The sequence below is a fragment of the Lagenorhynchus albirostris genome, chromosome 5, assembly GCF_949774975.1.
Source record: "Lagenorhynchus albirostris chromosome 5, mLagAlb1.1, whole genome shotgun sequence".
NCBI lineage: Eukaryota > Metazoa > Chordata > Mammalia > Artiodactyla > Delphinidae > Lagenorhynchus > Lagenorhynchus albirostris.
In genome coordinates, this window is record NC_083099.1 from 143891579 (window position 1) to 143915747 (window position 24169).

Here is a 24169-nt window from a genome sequence, read left to right on the forward strand (position 1 = left end):
TCTCTCTGTCTTTGTTTTGTAATAATTTTAGATTTGTGGAAAAGCAGCACAGGTAGTGGAGGGTTTCTGTCCGCCCTTCACCCAACTCTACTGCTGTCAACATCCGACATAAGCCCGGTGCGTTTATCAGAACCTAGAAGTGAACTCTGGTTCATCCCTGTTGACCAAACTCAGGCAGTTCGGATGTCATGTTCATCTACTAGTGGCCTTTTGCTGTGCCGGAGTCTGAACCATTAGCTTGGTCTCTTCATTGTCTTTTTTCTTTCTTTCTTTCTTTTGTTTTTTTTAAGTGTGGCATTTTCTAACTAGCCCACCGGATTCCAAAGGTTTTCTGGAACATCATCATATGAACTGGATAAAAGTGGGCTGCTCTGGTTGTGGGCTGGGCTGGGGGCTCTGGGGCCTCGCTTTCTGCCCATCCCCTCAGCTCCTGAGCCGTGAGCCTCGTGGGTGCTACCACCCCCAAGAGCTCTGGTTTGGTCCTTTCTCCTGACCCAGGGAGACCATGGCTGTTACAGCCCAGGACCATAATTGCCCTGCATTTCAGTATTTCTGCTTTAAAGTGCATTGGTATTTGCTCTTTCATAGCTACAGTGGGAGATAACACTGGTTACAGATGGGTGTAGACTTTGCTAGCATCCCTTATAGACGGGGTCCTCGGTGGACCGGGGGGAGAAATAGCGCAGGAAGTCTCTCCAGGTCCTGAAAAGAAGGAATTTCTCTCTCACATCCTCCGAGGCTGTTTGGCTCAGTTGGGTGATCTGGGGCACTTGGAATGGACCTCAGAATTGGCCATCTCCCCAGTCCAGATTTCAGGGGCCCTGGTGAGCTCTGCAGAGGGACACTAACCCATGGCCCCCAGCCTCCAAGGGGGGTAGGTGTGAAGGAGAGCGCTGGCTGAGCCCTGATCACCCACGAAGCCCTTGGCCGGTGGAGAACCGCCGCACCTGCGGCCCCTGTGGTCCTGCCGACCCTGCTGTCCGGCCGCACTCTGGGCCCCGGGGGCAGGGGCTCACCCGCCCCGAGGTCACCTGACCTCTGTTTCCTGGCAGGATCCTTTGTGGGATGGGGGCAGTCAGTGCCTCTCTGACCCTCAGTTTCCCCAACAAGTTGGGGCTGACAAAGCAGTCAGGGTCTGTGACTTTCATCCAGCTCCGTGGATGCTAAAGCCAGGCTGTAAAAACTCATGGAAATTCAGTTTTAAGTGCCTGACACGTGCCTTTCAGGGCACGTCTGTGGAGCAGCTTAGCCCCCACCGCGTCCAATTTCAGGCCATGTGGACGGTCTGTGCCCAGCAGCCAAAGACCACGGGGAGGGCTGGGACCCCGGATGGGGGCTGGGGAGGGGAGGGCAGCTGGCCTGCTCCGAGGGGAGCCAGGTGGTTTTTGTGGGCGGCACAGTGACCCTGCTCTTGTCTGTCTTATTGTGGCCTCAGAGGACCTCCTTAGAAGCCAATGTTCTGTGAGATTGTTTTTGCTGTTGGTGTCAGCTCAGCTGCCAATGGACACAGTGGGGATTGGCTGGCCGGCTCTGTGGCCTTTCCTCAGTTAGTCTGTAAATTATTCAGGCAGTTCTCAGAAGTGGATCTAACCTGCCTAGGTTTAAAGGGGCCTGTGTTTTCAATCCCTTGCCAAGTAGAGGCCTTAAAGTGCTGTTTCATACACACCAGTCTCAAGCCAGGGCTTGCCCTCAGTGGTTGTTCTCGTTCACTGGGGAGAGGACCCCCAGAGCCGTGATCGCTGATTCACTCCACAAACCTCAGGGCTGGTCTGCCCCATGGCAGGTACTTGGGTGTGGCCCTTGGCGGGTGTGGACATCTGCCATGGGGGTCTCATTGCCAGCCCGCGGCCAGCACCACATAGCTGGGGTCGGAGGAGTTGCTGGCCCTCTCTCAGCAATCCCGTTTTCTTATCTGCAAAGTAGGGGTAATTGGTACTTCAACTCAGAGGATGGAGCAAGGTCACCTGGGAGAGTGCTAAGTGGTCGGTCAGCACATACACGCTGACGGTAGCTACTTCATCCTGTGAACCAAAGCAAGGGTTAAATCCTGGAGCGATTTCAGCGGGAAGATGGAATTGGGGTTGGGGAGAGAGACCAGGGGTATTTTGGAGTTGACATGAAAGCTGGACCCCGAGGGGTTAGGGAGGTTGGGGTCTTAGAGGTGGAGGTGGGGTGTGCAAGGGGCCCTCTAGGTGGGAGCGGTCTGTACAGAGGCGGGGGCTGCATGGCCGGCTGCGGAAGGAGGTGGGAAGGCGGGTGGGGCGGCCGGGAGCTGGGGGAGGAGCCTGAAGCTGTGGGGGTGTGGGGAGCTAGTGGATGGCTCCCCCCCGTCTCAGGGTGAAGGGTTCAAGGCAGGGCAGCTACTGCTGGCAGACACGGCAGCTGAGAGATGATAGATACGATAGGTGACAGCTAGCTAGACGGGTGATAGGCAATAGATGATAGGTAGATAGATAGATAAAATAGATACATAATAGAAAGATAGATAGATAGATAGATAGATTGGAAGGGTGGGTAGGTAGCTAGGTGTATAGATAAGTAGGTAGATAGATACATAGGTAGATGGGGCGACTAGCTAAATAGATACGTGGGGTGGGTAGGTAGATATATAGAAGTGTAGGTAGGTAGGTAGGGTAGGTAAGTAGGTAGACAAGTGGGTAGGGTGAACAGATAGGTACATAGATACAGACACACACACACCTACATACATACATGCGTACACACACAGACTGATGGATAGCTAGGTAGGTAGGTAGATGATTGGATAGACGAGTGGATGGATGGAAGGACGGACAGGTAGGTGGGTAGGTCCTCCCCCAGGCAGGAGGACCCGGGGAGAAGTCTTCAGTTAAGTGATGCTGAGTGTTGATCAGTGACCGATCAGTGAGGTGAAGATGCTTTACACGTGGGCTGTGTTTTCCACCCCACAGGCCACTCGCAAACACCGTGTGTTTGGTCCTCATGCATCTTTCATCTTCACCGTCTGGGGTGCGGCGGGCGGGGGGCCCTGGCTACACAAGCGGTTAGGACTCCTGCCTGGGGCTCTGGCTCCGTGTCCAGGGCCTTGGTTCTCAGGGTGCCTTTGGGGAGGCGGGAGGCACCTCACGTGGGGACCGTCTTTTGCAGATCCAAGACATCGTCCGGAGGCGGCAGCTGCTCACCGTGTTCCGGGAAGGCAAGGATGGCCAGCAGGACGTGGATGTGGCCATCCTGCAGGCCTTGCTGAAGGGTGAGGGGCAGGCGAAGTGGGGACAAGGGGGAGGAGCCGGCTGAGGGTTCGGGACCCTGAGTCCTGGCCTAGAGGAGCCAGAGATGCCACCCGTGGGCAGATGCGCTGGTCAGAGGGCAGCTGGTGGTGGACCTCACCAGGCTTACCTCATGCTCCCCCTGGGCAGGTGGGCGCCCACCACCAGTGTTGGGGAACGGGCTCCTTTCTCAGCTTACCTCCTCCCCTGAAATCTGAGTGCCGCCTGCACTGATCTACCCCTTAGTGGTCATCAGTTTCTCATAAAATTCTAGCATAGAAAGAAAGAGCCTTGGAAGACTGCTCCTGTCTCCCCACCGTCTGTCTCATGGTTAACGCCCTGCCCCCAGCGCAGGGCAGAGTCCAAACACAGGGGTCCTCAGGACCAACAGAGCTCTCGACCGACTTCTGCTCCGTAGTCTGACCTCTGCCCTCCAGCCCGTCCTCCCCGGGCCCACACTTCACTCTTCCCTCTTCTCCCACTTCTTGTGGGGGAGGGAAGCCAGTGCCACCCTGCCCTTCCCGCCGGTGTTGCCATGGCTGAGACATGCCTGGTGCCCAGAAGCCTTTGCTCTGCGCTGAGCAGCCCCTCACCCTGGCGGGACACCAGCCCCAGGCCAGCGCTGACGGCAGAGCAGGGGCTGTCGTAGCAGAGGATAGCTTTCGCTTCTCTGTGCCTCCGTCCACACGCCATGGATGCGGGGCTGGGCTCCTCTGCACCCTTGCCAGCACTTGGTACTGTCAGTCTTTGAAGCTACAGCCCTCCTGGTGGCCGTGAAGGGAGATCTCGGTGTGGTTTGGATTTGCGTCTCCCTGGGCTTCCTGGCCATCTGTATTTCATCTTGGGGAAATGTCTGTCAGATCTTGTGTCTGTGTTTGTCTTCTTATTTTTGAGGTGTATGAGTTCTTGACATATTCTCATACAAATCCTGTGTCGGATCTATGTGTTGGGTATATTTTCTCTTGGTTCATCGTCTGATTTTTTTTTTTTTTTTTTTTTGCGGTACGCGGGCCTCTCACTCTTGTGGCCTCTCCCGCTGCGGAGCACAGGCTCCGGACACACAGGCTCAGAGGCCATGGCTCACAGGCCCAGCCGCTCTGCGGCATGTGGGATCTTCCCAGACCGGGGCATGAACCCGTGTCCTCTGCATCGGCAGGCGGATTCTCAACCGCTGCGCCACCAGGGAAGCCCTGCTTTTTTTTTTTTTTAATAAATTTATTTATTTTATTATTTTTGGCTGCGTTGGGTCTTTGTTGCTGCGTGCGGGCTTTCTCTAGTTGCTGCGAGCGGAGACTACTCTTTCTTGCAGTGCACGGGCTTCTCATTGTGGTGGCTTCTCTTGTGGTGGAGCATGGGCTCTAGGTACGTGGGCTTCAGTAGTTGCGGCATGCGGGCTCGGTAGTTGTGGCTCTCAGGCTCCAGAGCACAGGCTCAGTAGTTGTGGCGCACGGGCTTAGTTGCACTGCGACGTGTGGGATCTTCCCGGACCAGGGCTCAAACCCGTGTCCCCTGCATTGGCAGGCGGATTCTTAACCACTGCACCACCAGGGAAGCCCCTCGTGGTCTGCTTTTATACGTCCTTCGAGGTGTCTTTGGAGAGCAGAAGGCTTGTATTTTAACACATTTTAGTTTACTAACTGTTCTCTTTATGATTCACGTTCTTTGCATCCCAGGAAATCTTCTCCTTTCCCCCAGCTGCACATTTTCGTCTGTTTCACTGTGGAAGCTCTATAGCCACAGCTTTTATATTTAGGTTTATTTTCTGCCTCAGGTTACTTTTTCTGTGTGGTGTGAGGTAAGGGTCCAAGTTCTTTTTCCTTTTTCCCCAAATAACAACCCATGTTTTAAAATGTTAACCCAGCAAGAGCAGAAACTAGTTGGGCAAAATACTTGCACTGAGAACCTGGGTGAGGTGGTGGTTTTGCAAACAGGGCAGAGGAAGGAAATGTGATGGTCTTTGTGGTCCAACTTTTGAGTGTGAATCTGAAACGCCTGCCTTTCAGAGACCCGTGTCTAGTTTAAACTTAGGGTGGGGGCTTGACCAGGAGCTGGGGACAGAGTGGAGGGCTGGGGTGAGTGGGAGTGGTGACAGAAACCCAGAGATTCTCTGATTCTACCACTGAAAGGAAAAGGGATTTTATAAGGGTGCGTGCAGGGGAAGGGTGGGGGATGGCGGTGATTTTGTGACCTTATCTGTTCAAATAAAATGATGGAGACGGGTGGTGACACACCCCTCCCTCTCTGACTTTGATAGATGGGGCGTGGCTTGGAGGCCCAGATCAGAGCCCCTGACGCGTGTGCTTTAACCTGCAGCCTCTCGGAGCCACGACCACTTTGGCCACGAGAACTGGGACCACCAGCTGAAGTTAGCAGTGGCGTGGAACCGCGTGGACATCGCCCGGAGTGAGATCTTCACGGACGAGCGTCAGTGGAAGGTGAGGCTGTGGGGGGTGCCCGGGGGAGGGGCGTGCTGGGCCTCGGAACAAGGGCAGGCCCTGAGGTGGCCTCGTCCAGACCCCAGCTCTGCCCTCAGTGAGGGCGACTGGCACGTCTCCTGGCATCCCCGTCTCGGGGGCACCGAGATAAGGGTTATGCGGGGCAATGACCACATGCACGGCCCCCCACGGCCCGCTCTCAGCCCTCAGAGCTGTACCCCATGATGACGGCCGCCCTCATCGCCAACAAGCCCGAGTTCGTAAAGCTCTTCCTGGAGAACGGGGTGCGGCTGAAGGAGTTCGTCACGTGGGACACGCTGCTCTACCTGTACGAGAACCTGGAGCCCACCTGCCTGTTCCACTACAAGCTGCAAAAGGCGCTGGCCGAGGAGCCCGAGCGCCCGGCGCCCCGTGTGCAGATGCACCACGTGGCCCAGGTGCTGCGGGAGCTCCTGGGGGACTCCACGCAGCCGCTGTACCCCCGGCCCCGCTCCAGCGACCGCCCGCGCCTCCTGCTCGCGGTGCCCAACATCAAGCTCAGTGTGAGTGCTGGCCGTGTGCCATGCGCACCGCTGTGTCCTCGGACCTTTGAAACACGGGCTTTATTTTCACTGGGAAAGTCAGCTTGGGCTGCCGTAACACAGGTGGGGCGACTTACACAGCAGGCGTCTTTTTCTCCTTGCCCTGGAGCCTGGAGTCAAGGTCAATGTGTCGGCAGTGGGCTTCCGGTGAGGTCTCTCCTGGCCTGCAGGGGACCAACCATCTTCTTACCCTGTCCTCACACGGCCTGTCCTCAGTGTGTCTGGTATCGTTGCCTCTTCTCCAAGGAACACTGGTCCTGTTGGATGAGCACCCCACTCTCATGACCTCATTTAACCTTGATCACATGCTTGAAAGCCCATCTCCAAATTACAGTCACATTAGGGGATGGGGCTTCAACATATGAAATCTGGGGGACGCAGTTCAGTCCATAACTCTCCCTTTCTGAAGACCTCCAATGGTACCAAAAGTTATGTGGGGAGAATGCTCTCCCCTGTGCCCTGTACCCCGAGCCCTGCTCACAGGTGTAATCGGTGTCTGTGTAGCCAGGTCAGCATGTCCCACTCGTATCTCTGTGAGATGCATGTGTGTTGCAACAGTAGGACAGGGGCTTTTCTCGTCTGCATCCTTATTTGATGGGAATCCCGCAGCCTCTCGACACGAAGTACGACGCTCGTGTTTGTATTTATGTGAGGGAGCCTCTTCTTCCGACTTATTAAGTTTTTACAAACGAAGCCTCAGTGCCGATCTTTGTCAGATGCCTTTTGAGGAGTTGAACTGCTCTTCTTTGACCTATGAATTTGGTGAATTATAGGTCGTTCTTATTTTTTGATTCCTGTTTTGAATCTCAACTCGACTGCAGGGTAACATGTATTCAGTATGGTGTTGGATTCCCAATATTTTCAGGGTTTTGCATCAGAATGTTTAAGTCTTTAATTGTAGTTTTATTTCGGGGGGGGGTGTATTTGTCAGGTTCTGGTATCAATTTTATGTTAGCTTTGTAAAAACATTGGGAAGCCTTTCTTCTTTCTCTGCCCTGGAACAGTTTATGTGGCCGGAGTCCACTGCTTCTTACAAGCTTGGCAGACTCCCCTAGGAGTCCATCAGGGCCCGGTGCCTTTTTGGGTAGTAACTGATAACTTTCTCATTTTCTTTCCTGATGGTCCCAATGTTTAGGTTTTCTGTCTGTTCTAAGATCATATTTGATTTTGGTTTTTTCCTGCCAGAAAATTATCCACTTCCTTCAGGTTTGCAAATCTGTCCATTGTCCTGTGTGAGCTCTTCCTGACCCCTGAGAATGATGTGGCTGTGGCTTGGTTTTATATATTTACAGTTCTGCTTTTCTTGATTCCACTGTGTTTAAGATGTCCAGTTGGAATGTGCTCAAGTGGAAGCTCACACAGACCCATGTCTGTAATTTAAGAAGATGAACTAATTTTTCTTTTTTTATAAAGATGAGTCTTCAGGCGATTTCTAAAATCACTTAAGGAAAGTGCAATTTTGTGTGTGATGTGGGAAGTGTGTTGTTTGCTTCTGGGAATTGTTTCCAGACTGTCTGAGGATGTGTTTATTTACTGATGGGCCAGGAAGCCTGGGTTCTCATATCACTGTAGGCTGAGTGTGTCTGGGGTCAGGGCCTTCCCACTCACACATGGCTTTGTCTGTCTGGTGTTTCTTGCTGACCTTCTCTGCAGGAGACATGGTGTAGGTTCCCTTGAGGAGCTCACAGCATGAATCTATTAACAGACTGTGTTAGAATTTTACTTCATAGAAGAAGGCTTTGATGCCAGTAGATAAGAGTAGGAAATGTTGGGGTGCCTGGCTAGCCACAAAGGTCTACAGATATTGGTGTGGGAGGTAACTGGGTATTGCACTATTGGGGCGTGTCTTCACGTCTCCAGAGTGGTGCTTTAAAAACCCCGGTGTGCATGCGAAAGATTTGGGTGTTGCTGGAAATGCAGCTTGCAGGGCTCATCCCCCAGGGACGGTGGGGCTGAGCTCGGGACCCTCCATAGGCCCCGGGGTTCTGATGCTCGTGGGGCCCTAGGTGAGGCTCTAACTGTCCGCTGCTCCCCAGGTGCAGGGAGTGAGTCTCCGGTCCCTGTACAAGCGTTCCTCAGGCCACGTGGCCTTCACCGTGGACCCTGTCCGTGATCTGCTCATTTGGGCCATCATCCAGAACCGCCGGGAGCTGGCAGAAATCATCTGGGCTCAGGTACCCAGACCCGCTTCCTGGCACGCATGGCTATGGGGGGACCAGGGACAGGGCTCTAGCTGGGGCTCCTGGCCAGAGAGCCAACCGCAAGGGGTTGGTCCGCAGCACAGGGCCATGCAGGGAGGGCAGTGGGTGTCCACAACAGCAGAAGGAGCTCAGGGTGTCCAGGCTTGGAGGACAGAGAGCTTGGCCCTAGGCCCTAGGCAAGAAGAGAATTTTTAAAAAGGAGTGCCTCGCAGTCTCCCCCTGTGGTCTGTCTGGGCCAAGGCCCGCCTGGCGCACACACGAAGCAGGCCGCCCTCTGTGACCCACACGTTCCGGGGGTCAGCGCACGTGCTGTGCCCCCCCGCCCCCTCCCCAGTCTGTAGACTCTGCAGGCAAATTCCATCCCCGGGGGGGCGGCCTCTCTTTCCATCGATGGTTGGGGGTCTCAGACACAATCTGTTACTGAGAGGGGCGCTTCCCAGGTGCCACTGCCCTGAGCTGTTGGCAGGCCGTCTGGGAACGCCTGCTGGCTGGCCTGCCGGGTCCTAGTCCCTGGGCCTGTGTGCGGCCTCGTCACCCGCTGCGGGGGACTTGCCGGGGAGCTCCCTGAGAAACAGGGCACCGCAGGCCCAAGTCTTCCTGTGTGGCTTTCCTTTAGTTCGAGCTGACTCTCCTCGTAACGGGAAAGTAAAGTTCTGTCATTTTTTCTCAGAGAGGCCCCGCTTGTAGGTGCTGGCATTTCCAGGCTGCTCTCGAGAGCCCGCTCCCCCCAGGGTCCCAGCAAAGGCTCTGATGGCTCCCCGCTTGTCCGTAGCTCTGGGAGGTTTGCCCTCGCGCAAGGGGCTTGGGGGAGGGGTCGGCGACAGAGCTGGGCCCGACTGTGGCCTCACAGCCCTCCTGGGATCAGTGGCAGCAGTGAGGACCCCCGAGAGACCCCCTTGGGGCTCAGGGGGCAGAAAAGCCAAACCCGGGTTTCCAGGCTCTGACACCAACCCCTCGCCCGGGCTGGCACTGCCTTCAGACCCAGCGCCTCCGGGCTGAGCTTTGAGACCCTCCATGAGATCTTCCGGGCCCCCACTCTGGTGCCTGGGACTGGCAGTGCCCCCGAGGCAGGGCATCCCGGCTTTGGACAGGGACGTGCGAGGGCCTGGTCCCCGCCTCTCCCCTTCAGGTGCTCCATGCATGAGGTTAGCCGGACCTCGTACTGGCAGGGCTGTGCTAGCACCAGTGTCCAGTCCACGTTCTGGGGAGGCAAGTGGGCTGCCTGGTAAGCAGACCACTCTACCGGCCCGTGCAGGAAACTGGCCACCAGCAGGGCTTACCTGTGATCTGGGTGAGCCCAGTGGTTTATATGGAAGGAGCTACAAGTACTTGCTCCACAGCCTGTGCTGTCTCGGGGCCTCTGCTCTCATCACCCTGGGCGGTGTGTCGGGGGCTCCCGGGGCTGGGCCATGCAGGTCCTCACGGTGGCTTCTCCTGGTGCCCAGAGCCAGGACTGCATCGCTGCGGCCTTGGCCTGCAGCAAGATCCTGAAGGAGCTGTCCAAGGAGGAGGACACGGACAGCTTGGAGGAGATGCTGCTGCTGGCTGACGAGTTTGAGCAGAGAGCCATCGGTGAGTTCCTGGGGCCGCGGCCTCGGGCCTGGGCTCAGCTCCTCATGGGTCCCCCTGGGGTCCTCGCCCCGAGTCTCAGCGCCATCCGTGTTCAGGCTGTGTCACCTGGAGAGGCCCTGCTCCGACCCTGTCCTCGGCTGTCACTGCTGGGGACACGGCTGCTGTGATGCGGGCTTCCTCCCATCCAGGGGTCTTCACCGAGTGCTACCGCAAAGATGAGGAGAGAGCTCAGAAGCTGCTGGTCCGCGTGTCGGAGGCCTGGGGCAAGACCACCTGCCTGCAGCTGGCCCTGGAGGCCAAGGACATGAAGTTCGTGTCTCACGGGGGCATCCAGGTGACCTTCCAGAAACACCTGCCGCGCTGCTGCAGGGGCAGACGCGGCCTCCCGCTCACACAGACGGCACAGGAGGGCCCTATGTGGGAGCCCCCAGCAGGCCCCCAGGAGGTCCCAGGGACAGGACTCGGACGCCCGCCCCCTCTACCTGGGGCCTCGCGAGGGGCACGTGGGGGCGGGGCACCCTCCCGGAGCACCGAGTGCGTGCGGGCGCTCTGGCGTTTCCTTGGCGACGTGGCGGGCGTGGCACACAGTGGTGTCCCTCGGAACCCTGGTGCTTCCTTGGAGCACAGCCTCCTGCTGTCACCACGTCCGCAGCACTGTCGTGTGCCGTCCGTGCTGGATCCCAGGGGCGTGGCGGGGAGGGGGTCCTGTCCACACCCCCACCCCCGGAGAGGGCTCAGAGGCGCCAGCTGGTGGGAGACGGGGACGGAAGTGCTGGGCTTGAGCCCTGCTCTCCGCCCCTTCTGTCTGGGAGAGCGGCCCCGCCCTGCCCACAGGGAGCCTCTTCCTCGGCCTCAGGGAGCACGGGGTCGGGGGTGGGGGCCGCCCGTCGCGCTGACACCGGCGCCCGTGTCCGCAGGCCTTCCTGACCAAGGTGTGGTGGGGTCAGCTCTGCGTGGACAACGGGCTCTGGCGGCTGGCCCTGTGCATGCTGGCCTTCCCGCTGCTCTGCACGGGCCTCATCTCCTTCAGGTGCCGGCCTGGCTGCGGGTGGGGGCCGGGGTCCGGACCTTCCATCCCAAGCACCCTCTCTCGGGGGTCCTCACCGCTGCCACTGATCCCAGGACGGAGGGGAACCACGCTTGGGGGAGGGCCCCCCGGGCCGAGACCTGCTGTCCCCCAGTACCCGCGGGGGGCCGAGCGCCGCCCTGCCCGCACCACCACCGTGGCCTGAGTATTTCGTTACAGCCCGAAAGGAACCCGAGGGCCCTCTGGGGACCCCTCGTGGGGCCGTCTGGCTGAGCCCCCGCTGAAGCCACGCGTGCAGGGGCAGCAGCCGCGTGCGGTCCCGGGCCTCCCTTCTCTGCGCTGTGGCCTGTGTCGCTGTCGGGCACCTCACGGCCGCGCCCCGCCCCGTGTCTGCCCCAGGGACAGGCGGCTGCAGGCCGAGGGGGGCCTGGCCCGCATCCGCGCCTTCTTCAGCGCGCCCGTGGTCGTCTTCCACCTGAACATCCTGTCCTACTTCGCCTTCCTCTGCCTCTTCGCCTACGTGCTCATGGTGGACTTCCAGCCCAGGCCCTCGGGCTGCGAGTGCCTCATCTACCTCTGGCTCTGCTCCCTGGTGTGCGAGGAGCTGCGGCAGGTGGGGCCCTGCCCAGCCCCAGCCCCACCCACTGACCCTCCCGCCCCGGGCAGCTCCCTGGGCTTGGGCACTTTCTCCCGGTGGTCCTTGGCCCAGTGCCGACCCCGGCGAGACTCACGGGGCCGCTGAGAGCGGGCAGGGCCCCTTGGAAAGGGCGGCCTGGGTCCAGCGGCCACACCGGCCCTTGCCCCTCCTCCACCTGGCCACCCCTCCCCAGGCGCTGCTTTTTGCTTGAAACCCTCCCTAATCACCCCAAACGGGGTGCCCTCACCACGCGGCCTGCTGGACTTGGGGGGCTGTGAGACCCCGGCCGCGCTGTGAAGGGCACTGCAAACTGTGGGGTCCCGAGACTGCTCTTGGGTTTGGTGATTCTCCAGAAGCACCCCCAGCGCCCTGAGCCAGCACAGGAGGCCACAGCTTAACATCGGCCGAGGGTCGAGGTGCACGGCAGCGTCCGTCCAAGGATTCTAGACACAGAGCTCCTGTTGCCCCTCCCCTCGGGGGGCAGGGTGTTTCCCGGGGGTCGGTCAGGTGCTGAGGGGTGGCCCACCACAGTGTCCAGCCCCCTGGAGGCCAAGCTGGCCCTGCGTGGCCCAGGCCCCATCCTGAGTCCCGCCGTGAGACGACCTGGTGAGCAAAGACCCCTTCCGGGCTCAGAGGCCTCCTCGGAGGCCCGGGGCAGAGGGAAAGGCTGATCCTCACGGCTCGTCCGCCCCCCCGTTCCCACACTGTCCCCACCTGCCAGTACCTGGAGGCAGCGGTGAACGTGAGCCTCAGCTGGCGTGGGGAGGGGCCGGCCCGCTGAGAGACGCTGCTCAGACGCGCCCCTGCTCTCTGCACTTGGCAGCCACGAGCCCCGAGATAAGGCCAGCTTAGCTCACAGGCATCAACGCCACCGCCTGCGGGGGACCCGAGGGCACCGTCAGGGTCCCCAGGAAGGAGGTGCAGGGCGGGCGGCTGGGCCTGGGGCCGTGCTGGCTCCGCGGGCCTCGCCTCGTCCCGCACGGCCTCCTGCAGCAGAAGCCCCCAGTCCCTGGGCCCCAGCCTCACCGCGGGCAGCCCCAGGACAGAGGGCAGACCCTTCTCCCGGAGTCTGCCCAGCGGTGCCAGGGAGGGGACCCGGTTGCTCCCGTGGGGCCGCCTGCCCCGCGCACCCAGCTGCTGGGGTCTGGGGTGGGGACTCCCGCGGGGCAGGCCAAGCAGGGCCACGGTCGCTCCACCGTCTCTCCCTCCTCTGGGGGCCGCTGCAGGGGTCGGGGAGCGCGCCCTGTGGGAGGGGAGCTGGCCCCTGACGCCTTCGCTTGAGGCTGGGGCGAGGGAGCCCACGTGTCCTGCCCGGGGCCCCTCCCCAGGAGGCCGTGGTTTGCTGGTTGCTGGGGCTGTGAGAGGCATAAGGCACTGGGCCCGCTGTGTCCCCCCCCCCCCAGCTCTTCTACGACCCGGACGAGTGTGGCCTGATGAAGATGGCGCTCCTGTACTTCAGCGATTTCTGGAACAAGCTGGACATCTGTGCTATCCTGCTCTTCATGGCGGGGCTGATTTGCCGGTGAGGAGGCAGCCGCCCCACAGGGCTGGCTCTGGATGAGGCCACAGGCCAGGGACCCCCGCGAGGCTCAGCTCCTCTCTGGACGCATCTGTCCCGAGGGTGCCCTGCCCCCGCCCGGGGCCGGTGAGGGAACCAGGGCGGAGACTCGGGGCTCTGTCACTGCGGGTGGCTGCCGCGTGCGTGCGCCTGCATCCCAGCCTGGGGCTCTGACCTCTCCACTGCCCGTCAAGGCTGCGCGTGTCTGCCCTGCCGTGACCCGCTTTCTCCACCAGGCGAGACTGCCCGGCGCAGCCTCTGGTTCCCGGGACGCCCACGCGGCCTGGCTTCTCTGCCCGTGGCTGGGCTTCTAGACCCTCCTGGAGGCGCTGCCCCTGAGCTCACACCCAGCTTTAGTACTTTGGGGTCCCGGGGTTGCCCCTGGACTGGGGCAGGTGAGCAGGAGGCCGGGGCCAGGCCCTGGGGGCGGCCGGCTGAGGCCCCTGCTTCTGCCCGGCCAGGCTCGTCCCCTCGCTGCTGTACCCCGGGCGCATCGTCCTCTCCCTGGACCGGGGCAGGCCCTGGGGGCGGCCGGCTGAGGCCCTGCTTCTGCCCGGCCAGGCTCGTCCCCTCGCTGCTGTACCCCGGGCGCATCGTCCTCTCCCTGGACCGGGGCAGGCCCTGGGGGCGGCCGGCTGAGGCCCTGCTTCTGCCCGGCCAGGCTCGTCCCCTCGCTGCTGTACCCCGGGCGCATCGTCCTCTCCCTGGACTTCATCATGTTCTGCTTGCGTCTGATGCATATTTTCACCATCAGCAAGACGCTGGGGCCCAAGATCATCATCGTGAAGCGGATGGTGAGGGGACAAGGGGCCCCTGATGCCAGTTGCAAGTGAGGCGCCCCAGGGCTTCGGCACACCCCGTGAGATCCCCAGTCCCGGCCTTGCCCCTCGGGCTCCCACCCCCGGGCACGCCCGTCTCGGGTCTTTGCCTGTATGTTGCCTCCTCCAGGCAGCCCTGCCTGATCTCCACAGCTCATTCCTGATCCCGGTTACAGCTCCTATCACTCCCCTCCTGGGTCATGGTCACGTTGGACCCTTCCCGCACTTCAGGGGTGCCCGGCGCACCTTTGAGGTGTTGGGGCAGCCCCAGGGCTGTTCCCCCGGAGCTCCTGGCTCTAGGCGTCCATGCCGTGGGCGTCGATGGAGCCCCCCTCCGCCGCAGGGCACACAGGAGCCCACCTGTGGGCAGTGAGGGTGTGGGGCTGCAGCCTGGTGTCTCCCTGTCCCCGCAGATGAAGGATGTCTTCTTTTTCCTCTTCCTGCTGGCCGTGTGGGTCGTGTCCTTCGGGGTGGCCAAGCAGGCCATCCTCATCCACAACGAGAGGCGGGCGGAGTGGATCTTCCGGGGGGTCGTCTACCACTCGTATCTCACCATCTTCGGGCAGATCCCGGCCTACATCGACGGTACAATGGGCCCTGACAGCCTGGGGAAAAGAGGGGCCAGCCCGGCGGGGGTCCTGCAAGCTCACAGAAGTGGGGCAGGGAGGGCCCGGGGGCCGTGGCCGAAAGAGACAGGTGCACGCTGGGTCCAGCTGAGCAGGGAGGGCGCCAGCTGGCGGAGCCTGAGCCGTACCTCGCAGCTTCGGGGAGGTGGGGCCCTGGGGCATCAGCTGACCCCCACCCCCAGCATTAAATGCTGCCCTATTCCTTCTGTTCCTGCCACTGCAGTCAGAAATGAGTCCTCCTTCTCTGGACACAGAGCACTCGCTCAGTGTACTGAGCTTGTTCTCCTGAAGAGCTTCACTGAGATTTAATTCACATTACCGTAAGGCTCGGCGGTATAAAGTGTCCGCTGCAGTGGTTTTTAGTATATTTACAGAACCTAATTTTAGAACATTTGCATCACCCCAAAGAGACACCCAGTGCCCATTAGTAGTCACTCCCCTTCCCCCTTCCCCTCAACCGTAGGTGACCTCTAATCGACTTTCTGTCTCTATAGAACTTGCCTTTTCTGGACATTTCGTATAAAGTAGATCATGTAATACATAGTCTTTTGTGTCTTGCTTCTTTTACTTAGCATAATGTTTTCAAGAGTCGTCCGTATAGTGGTCTGTGTCAGCATTTAATTCCTTTCTGTTGCCAAATAATATTCCATTGGTTGGATTTGCCACGTTCTGTTTATCCATCCATAGGTTGGTGAACATTTGAGTGGTTTCTACTTTTTGGCTCTTATGACTAATGTGACTATGTTTTCTGTAAATTTTTGTGTGGACACGTTGTCATTTCTTTTGGATGTATGCCTGGGAGTGGAATGGCTGGGTCACATGGTAATTCTGTGTTTCACTTTTTGAGAAGCTGCCAGACTGTTTCCCACAGCAGCTGCACCAGCAATGTATGAGGTTCCAATCTCTCCACATTCTCGCCAACACTTGTTATTATCTGTCTTTTTTGATTCGAGCCACCCTACTGGGCGGGAAGTTCTCTCACTGTGGTTTGATTTGCACTTCCCTGATGGCCAGTGATGTCGAGCATCTCCTCATGTGATTTCTGAGCCATCTTCTTTGGAAAAATATCTGTTTCTATCCTTTGCCCATTTTTCAAGTGGGTATTGGTCTTTTCATCGAGTTGTAAGAGCTCCTTACATACGGTTACCAGTCCCTTATCGTATATATGATGTGCAAGTTATTCGCCATTCTGTGGGTTGTCTCTTCACTTTCTTTATGTTGTCCTCTGAAACACAAAAGTTTTCAGTTGTGTTGAAACTCACCTTGTCAATCTCTTTGATCATGTGTGCTTTTGGGCTAGCCAAGGTCAGGAAGACTTATGCCTATGGTATTATTCTAAAAGTTTTATAGCTTTAGCACCTACTCTTGGCCTTTGATCTGTTTAGATTAATTTTGTATACAATGTGAGAGTCATTCTTTTACAGCAAGCATTCAGTTGTTCTAGCCCCCTTTGTTGAAAAGACCGTTCTTTCCCCGTTGAATTGTCTGGGCACCCTTGTCAAAAATCAACTGACCATGAATGAAAGCGTTTATCTCTAGGCTGTCAGTTCTATTCCGTTGATCTGTGTCTACCCTTGTGCCAACACCACAGTCCTGGCTAGTATAGCTTTGTAGTAAGTTTTCAAATCAGGAAGCGTGAGTCTTTCAACTTTGTTCTTTTTTTCAAGATCGTCTTGGCCTCTGGGTCCTTGGGTCCACATGAACTTTTGGGTCATCTTATCAATTTTTCCAAAAAGAGCATCTAGGATTTTGACTGTAAACATGTGATGTCTTCCACTTATTTAAATCTTTCATTTCTTTCCATAATATTTTTTTATTTTTCAGTGTGTAAGTTGCACTTCTTCTGTTAAATTTATTCCTAAGTGTTTTATTCTTTTTCATGCTGCTGTAAGTAGACTTGTTTTATTAATTGGATTGTTTACTGCTTGTGTATGGAAATACACTATACTTTGTATATTGAACTTGTATCCTGAAACCTTGCTGAACTTCTTTGTTAGTTCTAATAGTTTTTAAGTGCACTTTTTGGAGATTTGCTATGATGATGTCATCTGCAAATAGAGATAATTTTACTTGTTCCTTTCCAGTCTGGATGTCTTTTATTTCTTTTTCCTGCCTAATTATCCTGGTTAGAACCTCTGGTACAGTGTTGAAACGTATCAAGAACACATGTCTTTATCCTGTCCCTGATCGTCGGGGAAACTTTCAGTCCTTCACTACTAAGTGCGATGTGAGCTATGGGTTTTTGTAAATATCCTTCATCAGGTTGACGAAGTTCCCCTCTATTCCTAGTTTCTTGAGTGCGTGTATTGTGGAAGGGTGTTCGGTTTGTCAGATGCTTTTCCTGCATCAATTGAAATGTTCATACGGTTTATTTTCTTTATATTATTAATATGGTGTTTTATATTAATTGATCTTCAGATGTTAAACGGACTTTGCATTCCTGGGATATATTTCGCTTAGTCACGGTGTGTAAATCTTTTTATATGTTGCAGCCTTCAGTTTGCTAGCATTTTGTTGAGCATTTTTGCATCTATATTCTTAAAGGGTGTTGGTCTGTAGTTTTCTTTTCTTGTAATGTTTTTGTCTGGTTCTGGTATGAGAGTAATACTGGCCTCATAGAATCACTTAGAAAGTAGTCCCTCCTCTCTTATATTTTGGAAAAGCTTATGAAGGATTGGTCTTCATTATTCTTTAAATATTTGGTCGAATTCACCAGAGAAGCCATCCAGGCCTGGACTTTTCTTTGTGTGAAGTCTTAAAATTACACATTCAGTATCTTTACTTGTTATAGGTCTATTTATATTTTCTACTTCTTTTTCAGTCACTTTTGGTAGTTTGTGTCTTTCTAGGAATTTTTCCATTTTTTTTAAGTCATCTAATTTGTTAGCATACAATTTTTTGGTAGTATTTCCTTATAGTTTTTTCTGTTTTTGTAAGGTTGGTTGCAATGTCCTCTCTTTCAGCTATGATTTAGTCATTTGAGTCTTTTTTTTTTTCTGCATCAGGCTAGCTAAAAGGTTGTAATTCTGTTCATCTTTTCCAAGAAAAAGATTTTGGTTGTGTTGATTTTCTTTATTGTTTTTGTCTCTATTTCATTTATTTGCATTCTGCTCTTAATTATTCCCTTCCTTCTGCTTGCTCTGGGTTTACTTTACTAAAATGGAAGGTTATTTTATTGATTTGATCTCTTTTTTAAAAAAATATAGGTATTTCTAGCTATTATAATGAGTTTCTATCTTAGAAAATTAGTAGCACTGTCAAAAATACATTTGATTACAGAACAGTGCATACTGATTGCTAAAAAAATTTTAAATTCAAGTTAAGTATAAAGAAGAATGTTCATAATCCCACCTCCCAGAGTTAACCACTATTAACTTAGTATATTTTCTCAGAGATTTTTAAATGCACAAACAGAATATATATTTATGTTTGTAATATTATATTCCAAATATTATAATAAAGGATAAATATTATCCTTTACTTGTCTGCAGTTGTGTGGCTATATTTTGTTTTGTAATCGCTCGTTCCACATATAGGAATGCTGCCTCTGCAGCGTTTTTCCTTTCTTGTGTCTCCCTTCTGTTTTTGATGGTTGTTCATTTCCTCTTTGAATTCTTTCCCACCGCAATTTGCTCCCCCGGGTTGGGACCTGTGTCTTATGATGACACAGCCCCTCCTGGTGCTGCCCCCGCCTGGGGCCCAGAAAGTGCCCTGGTGGGATGGCTGGATCTGGACAGGGGCACGTGCCCACCTGGAGTACAGGTCTGGCTCCCGGGCTTCCCTTGGCAGCCGCACTTCCTGCCCGCGAGGATGCCTGGGTGTAGATGGTTGCCCCTCTTTGGGCTGCCCTCACGCCTGAGCTGACAGCTGAGGTCACCCAGATGTGGGGGTGTCCAGGTCTGCGGGGTCATCGCCCGAGGACCCTTGTGCTTCCACTCGGCTTTCCTGGTTCACCTGGCCCCTCACTCCCGTCACAGGCGTGAACTTCAACCTGGACCAGTGCAGCCCCAATGGCACCGACCCCTACAAGCCCAAATGCCCCGAGATCGACGCGACCCAGCGGGAGCCCGCCTTCCCCGAGTGGCTGACGGTCACCCTGCTGTGCCTCTATCTTCTCTTCACCAACATCTTGCTGCTTAACCTCCTCATCGCCATGTTCAAGTAAGCGCCCTGTGCCAGCCTGGCCGGGGGCACGCCCCTTGCCCTCCCCCCATCCCCCCGGGGTGCGGGCGGGGTGGAGCGCAGGACCCGGGACCTGGCTCAGCCCAGGTGGACCGTGTGCGGCCACGCTCTCTGGTCACCGCCGAGTCCGTCAAGGCACTGCTGCTGCGGGACCAGTGCACGGGCCACTCGGAGTGCCCGGAGGCTGCGGGCTGGGGCACGTGGGCGTCTGGCTCCTCCCACCCTGGAGGGAGGGGGTGCGGGGCAGCGACCTGGCCGCCGACTCTAGATATGGAGGTGCGTGTCACACGTACTGAAAATCGGACGAGGCAGGATCACCTGTATTTGCCTTCCATGGCTCAGGGCATCGCCAGCCCCTCAGCGCCCCTCCCGGCCTCTGCAGGAGGGCCCCTGGGACCCGTGGTGACCCTGGTGAAAATCCCTTAATTCCTGGTTTGGGCACCGTTTCTCTTCCCTTTCATCAGCTAGCATGATGAGGTCGCCACTTTCTGATTTACCACGTGTTCTGAACAGTGAGAGACCCTGACCTGTGCTGGGCTGTGATAGAGACAGAGAGGTCAGAAGGCCGGCGGGCAGGGGCTGCATCGTGGCCCTGCCTGGCCTCCCTCCCTCCCTCCCTCCGAGGGCCTCTCTGGCAAGGATTCGGGTCAGTTGACGTCCATCCACAAGACACACACGTTGCAGAGAATAAATGTGTCAGGCTGTTGAAGACACCGTCCCTTCTGTTTGTCAGATCCAAGGGACGAGCCCCTCTTAGAGTCCAGTGCAGGACACTGTCCCACTTCCAACACATGCAGCTCTGTTTTACTCTCTAACGAGGTTTGTAGAACCTAAACTCTAGGTCTTCTTTCTTCCTTCTCCCCTTGGCTCCCAGGAAGCTCAGAATTCTGGGGCTGGCCGTTCAGCTGCCTTTCCCTGCATCTGGAGTTGCGCCCCTGGGTGATGTGTGTGCTCTTCATGGGCCGTCACGGCAGACACGCCGGGCAGGGACACGGATGTTTTCGTAACCGTGTTTGGGTGGCCCGTGCTCCCCTGTAACCAGTGCTTCCTGCCCCTGCAGCTACACGTTCCAGCAGGTCCAGGAGCGCACGGACCAGATCTGGAAGTTCCAGCGCCACGACCTGATCGAGGAGTACCAGGGCAGGCCCCCCGCGCCGCCCCCCTTCATCCTTCTCAACCACCTGCATCTCTTCATCAAGAGGGTCATCCTGAAGGTCCCCGCCAAGCGACACAAGCAGCTCAGTAAGCTGCCGTCTCTCTCATCCCAGAGCCGCGTCTGCGGCGGAGCCCGGGTGGGGTGGGGGCAGCAGCTCCTTGGAGAGTTCTGGAAGCTCGGTGGGCGTGCAGACCACTCAGGCCACCGACTTCCCACCCTGCCCACTGGGGGCGGGTGCGGACTGGCTCCTCCGGCCCCTCAGGGTCCCGGCCCCTCCCTGCGGGGCCCCGAGTGGGTCAGAGGCTCCCCTCCCCCGACAGAGAACAAGCTAGAGAAGAACGAGGAGGCGGCCCTCCTGTCCTGGGAGATCTACCTGAAGGAGAACTACCTGCAGGACCAGCAGATCCAGCAGAAGCAGAGGCCGGAGCAGAAGATCCAGGACATCAGTGACAAGTACGGGACCAGGGCGGTCTCCTCGGGGTTCCTGAAACGTTTGCTCTTTGTCACACAGCACACGCGGCACTGGGCGGGGGGCGGGGGGGAAGACAGCTCAGGAATCCCCCTGCGCAAAAAAAAAGAGCGTTTGGAAGTATTTTTCATATAAAAACAGAGGCCGCCTTGGGTGCAATTCCTATGTTGTAGCAAAAGAAGACAGAGACCAAACAATTATTCCCCAGACAACGGTGCTGCGTCCTCCTCCTTCCAAAGTCCCCAGTGGTGCCCAGCGGTAGCTTTCCCCATTGTGACTCGGCTGTGGAACTCGTGGCAAATCGAGGCAAGGAGCCAGGCGTGTGCGCGTCTGCACACCTGCGCCTCTCGCCCAGCCATGCTCCCCGCAAAGCCCGGGGCTGTTGGGGCAGCCCTGTGAGCCGGGGGCATCCGTTGGCTGCGAGATCTTCCCCTTGGGCCACTAGGCGGTGCTCATTCTATACGGAAACGTATGGTATAAATACTTTCAAATTAAGAGGAAGATGCGTGAAATTAAGGCCAACAGAGCCTGGGCTGCTGGATCTGACAGGTCACCCACCTGCAAAGAGGCGCCAGGCTTCCTTCACATCCCGCCCCTGGCTGGCCTGCGGGGCTCAGCTGTGTCCTCTTGCAGGGTGGACACCATGGTGGACCTGCTGGAAATGGCACATCTGAAGCAGTCGAGCTCTATGGAGCAGAGACTGGCCTCTCTAGAGGAGCAGGTGGGTTCCGGGCTGCGACCTCTGTTTCTGGGCACAGCTCCGAAGGACCTGGAAGGTCACTCTGTGGTGTGGTGGCTTTGAGAGTGCACATACTGGGAAACCACCCAGGAGAAGGGGGCGGTGACATCAGGGCCATTGCTCCCAACTGGCAGGGGCACCTTCTCCGTCCTCTAGAGAATTCCACCAAACGCTCCCCTGCCTGAGCTCTGCCACGCCGCACTGTGTGGCGGCCACATCAGGGGCTGGTCTGAGGGAACAAACTCTTGACCTTCCCCTGGCCTCCTTGGAACTGTCCTCTGAGACGCCGCTGTCTCCAGACTGGGCACCTGGAACCTGGGAGGGGGCCGTGGAAATTACTAACAGCCCTTGGCTGCTTTCTCAGGCTGCCAGCTATGCTGGGAGGGAGGGAGGCCACGGGGCCAGCAAGGATGCGTATGGATGTCCGTGTGGACAGCTGGACTGAGGGGCAGCATCAGAAAGCAGCGTGTGGGTATCTCAGAGCAGCTCCAGATGAGAGAGCGGTGGCCGGTGGGCAACAGGAGAGCAGCCTCCACCCGCCCCTCCCCCCTCAATGTCCACTGACAGCCCCCCCATCAGCTGGGCAGCCCTGAGTGGCCTCACATCCAAGAGTCATTGCCTCATAGGCCAGCTGGGCTCAGGTGCCTGAGTGATGCTGAGGGACAGTAATGTGTATTAGTTCATCCATCCGTCCATCCATCCATCCATCCACCCAACCATCCATCTGCCCCTCCATCCACCCAACCATCCATTGATCCATCTGCCCATCCATCCATCCATCCGTCCATCTATCCATCCATCCATTCATTCATCCATCCATCTACCCATTTATCTGTCCATCCATCCATCTATCCATCCATCCATTCATCCATCCATCCATCCATCCATCCATCCATCCATTCATTCATCCATCCGTCCATCCTTCCAGTCATTCATCCATCTATCCATTTATCTGTCCATCCATCTGTCCATCCATCCATTCATCCATCCATCCATCCATTCATTCATCCATCCGTCCATCCTTCCAGTCATTCATCCATCCATCTATCCATTTAACTGTCCATCCATCCATCCCTCCCTCCCTCTATCCATCTGTGTGTCCATCCATCATCTGTCCATCCATCCATCCATCCATCCATCCATCCATCCATCCATCCCACGTCTCCTGTGTGCCTCCTCCGTGCCTGTCCAAAGCTGGCCTTGAGAATGTCAGGGTGGCAGGCATTATCTCATCCTTGAGGATTCCCAGTCAGGGGGAGGCACAGACATAAAGGTTCATTGTCACAATGTACTTCAGTAGGCACAGTGAAGGAGGTGGATGCAGGCGCTTTGGTCAGGGAGGCCTTGGGACTCCAGGACGAGGAGGGGTGGACAGGCAGAGGCCAGGTCCCCGCCCCTCCGTGCCCTCCTGCTGTGCCTTGACCCTGTGCCCCCCAACCCCGTGGGCCTGCCCTGGGTTCCCCTCCTCACTCTGGGCGCTCTGGCCCCAGGCCTGTGCCTTGCGACACAGTGGAACAGGGTGGGTGGGAGCTGGGCATTCCGTGTGGGGGCAGGTGTTGACCAAATCTTGTTTGGGACGTGCCTTCCAGGTGGCCCAGACGGCCAGAGCGCTGCACTGGATCGTGAAAGCCCTGAGGGACAGCGGCTTTGGCTCGGAGGAGGGCGTCCCCACCCTGGGTGAGTGGATGGCTGTACCAGCTGCTGGTCTCTACCACCTGTGCTCTTTTGCGTCCGGGGGTCCGTGGGGAGGAGATGCAGCAGGCCCAGTGCCTTGGGGAGCATGGCCCACCCCACAGATACATGTGCAGAGTGTGGCCAAGTCCCCTGCTTGACCAGGCTGGGGACTTCCAGAGGTCGCCTGGCCCACAGCCCCATCCTCCTGTGCATCAAGGTACAAAGTGGGGGCAGCTCCAGCAGATACCCGAGACCCAGTCACGTCGACTGGGTGACAGAAAGCAAGTTTTTGTTCCTACATTTGCAGTCGGCCAAGAAATGGGCATGAGTAACCCTCCTGGGGTGTTGCTGGCCCGGAAGGAGCAGTGTGCTCTCCTCAGCTGGCCAAGCTTCTGTAAGGGCCTGTGCGTCCAGCTAATTACTGAGAGCTCTGCTGGGAGCTGTCCAAGGTGGTGGTTGCCTGCCCCCAGGTCTCTGTCCTCCTGGGCCGCAGTGCTGGGGGCCCTGGGGAGGGTACCCTCTTTGGGGCTGGCATTCAATCCAGGCTTGGGGAGGTAGAGGCAGCCCAGAAGTTTGGGGGAAAGGACCATAGAGGATGGCCCCGTCCTGCGCGCCTGGAACCCAAGTCCGGGCCCAGCTTTGCCCACAGCTCCGTGGGGCTGTTCCCATTCCCAGCACCCCAGAAGGCCTCGGTGGGGCGGGACCCTGAGCTGGACGGCGGGCTGAAGGTGGAGGACCCGGGCGACGCCTACCACGTGGATGCCAGGCACCTCCTCTACCCCAACTGCCCCGTCCAGCGTTTCCCAGTGCCCAACGAGAAGGTGCCCTGGGAGGTGAGTGCCTGTTCTGCCGCGTCCACCAGGCTGCAGGGGCCTGGTGTCCTGGGGGGAAGCAGTCCAGCCCCCTGGGCGGGATGAGCCCGCTGAGGCCTCACAGGGACATGACAACAGATGAGAAAACGGAGGCACGCGGTCCACGTGGCCAGAGGGGATGGAGCTGGGGTTTGAGCCAGGACGCTGGTGGGCCTCCATCCACACACAGCCGACTGCCCTGCTTTTCCGACCCCCTGTCCCCAGTGAACGGTCCCTGCCCTGTTTCTGAGTGCCAGGGAGGCTGGAGGTGGAGAGAGAGAGGGAGAGATGGTTGAGGCATGTGGGTGCCCCCCGGTCGTCTCTCTAGTTTTCCTTGGAACATTCCAGGCTGTTACTCTTCCCCAGTCTCTGCCACTGGGACCCCTTCTCCCCTCTAG

The 24169-nt window shown here is 57.1% G+C and overlaps 1 protein-coding gene across 7 annotated transcripts in view; it reads left to right on the forward strand.

Annotated features, from left to right (window-relative positions):
• TRPM2 (transient receptor potential cation channel subfamily M member 2) overlaps nt 1–24169 on the forward strand; it is a 49860-nt gene that overhangs the window by 18819 nt on the left and 6872 nt on the right. For 5 of the 7 annotated variants that reach the window (XM_060151069.1, XM_060151070.1, XM_060151068.1 and 2 more), the window contains 17 exons: nt 3127–3229; nt 5559–5680; nt 5884–6222; nt 8298–8435; nt 9908–10034; nt 10223–10368; nt 10952–11064; nt 11461–11674; nt 13102–13220; nt 13918–14050; nt 14488–14659; nt 18678–18861; nt 19943–20124; nt 20359–20491; nt 21141–21228; nt 22836–22923; nt 23596–23753. In XM_060151069.1, the coding sequence (XP_060007052.1) occupies nt 3127–3229; nt 5559–5680; nt 5884–6222; nt 8298–8435; nt 9908–10034; nt 10223–10368; nt 10952–11064; nt 11461–11674; nt 13102–13220; nt 13918–14050; nt 14488–14659; nt 18678–18861; nt 19943–20124; nt 20359–20491; nt 21141–21228; nt 22836–22923; nt 23596–23753 (2559 nt within the window). Of the gene's footprint in view, nt 1–3126; nt 3230–5558; nt 5681–5883; nt 6223–8297; nt 8436–9907; nt 10035–10222; nt 10369–10951; nt 11065–11460; nt 11675–13101; nt 13221–13917; nt 14086–14487; nt 14660–18677; nt 18862–19942; nt 20125–20358; nt 20492–21140; nt 21229–22835; nt 22924–23595; nt 23754–24169 lie in introns of those variants that run through there. The other 2 variants (XM_060151071.1, XM_060151074.1) reach the window with 2 other exon arrangements.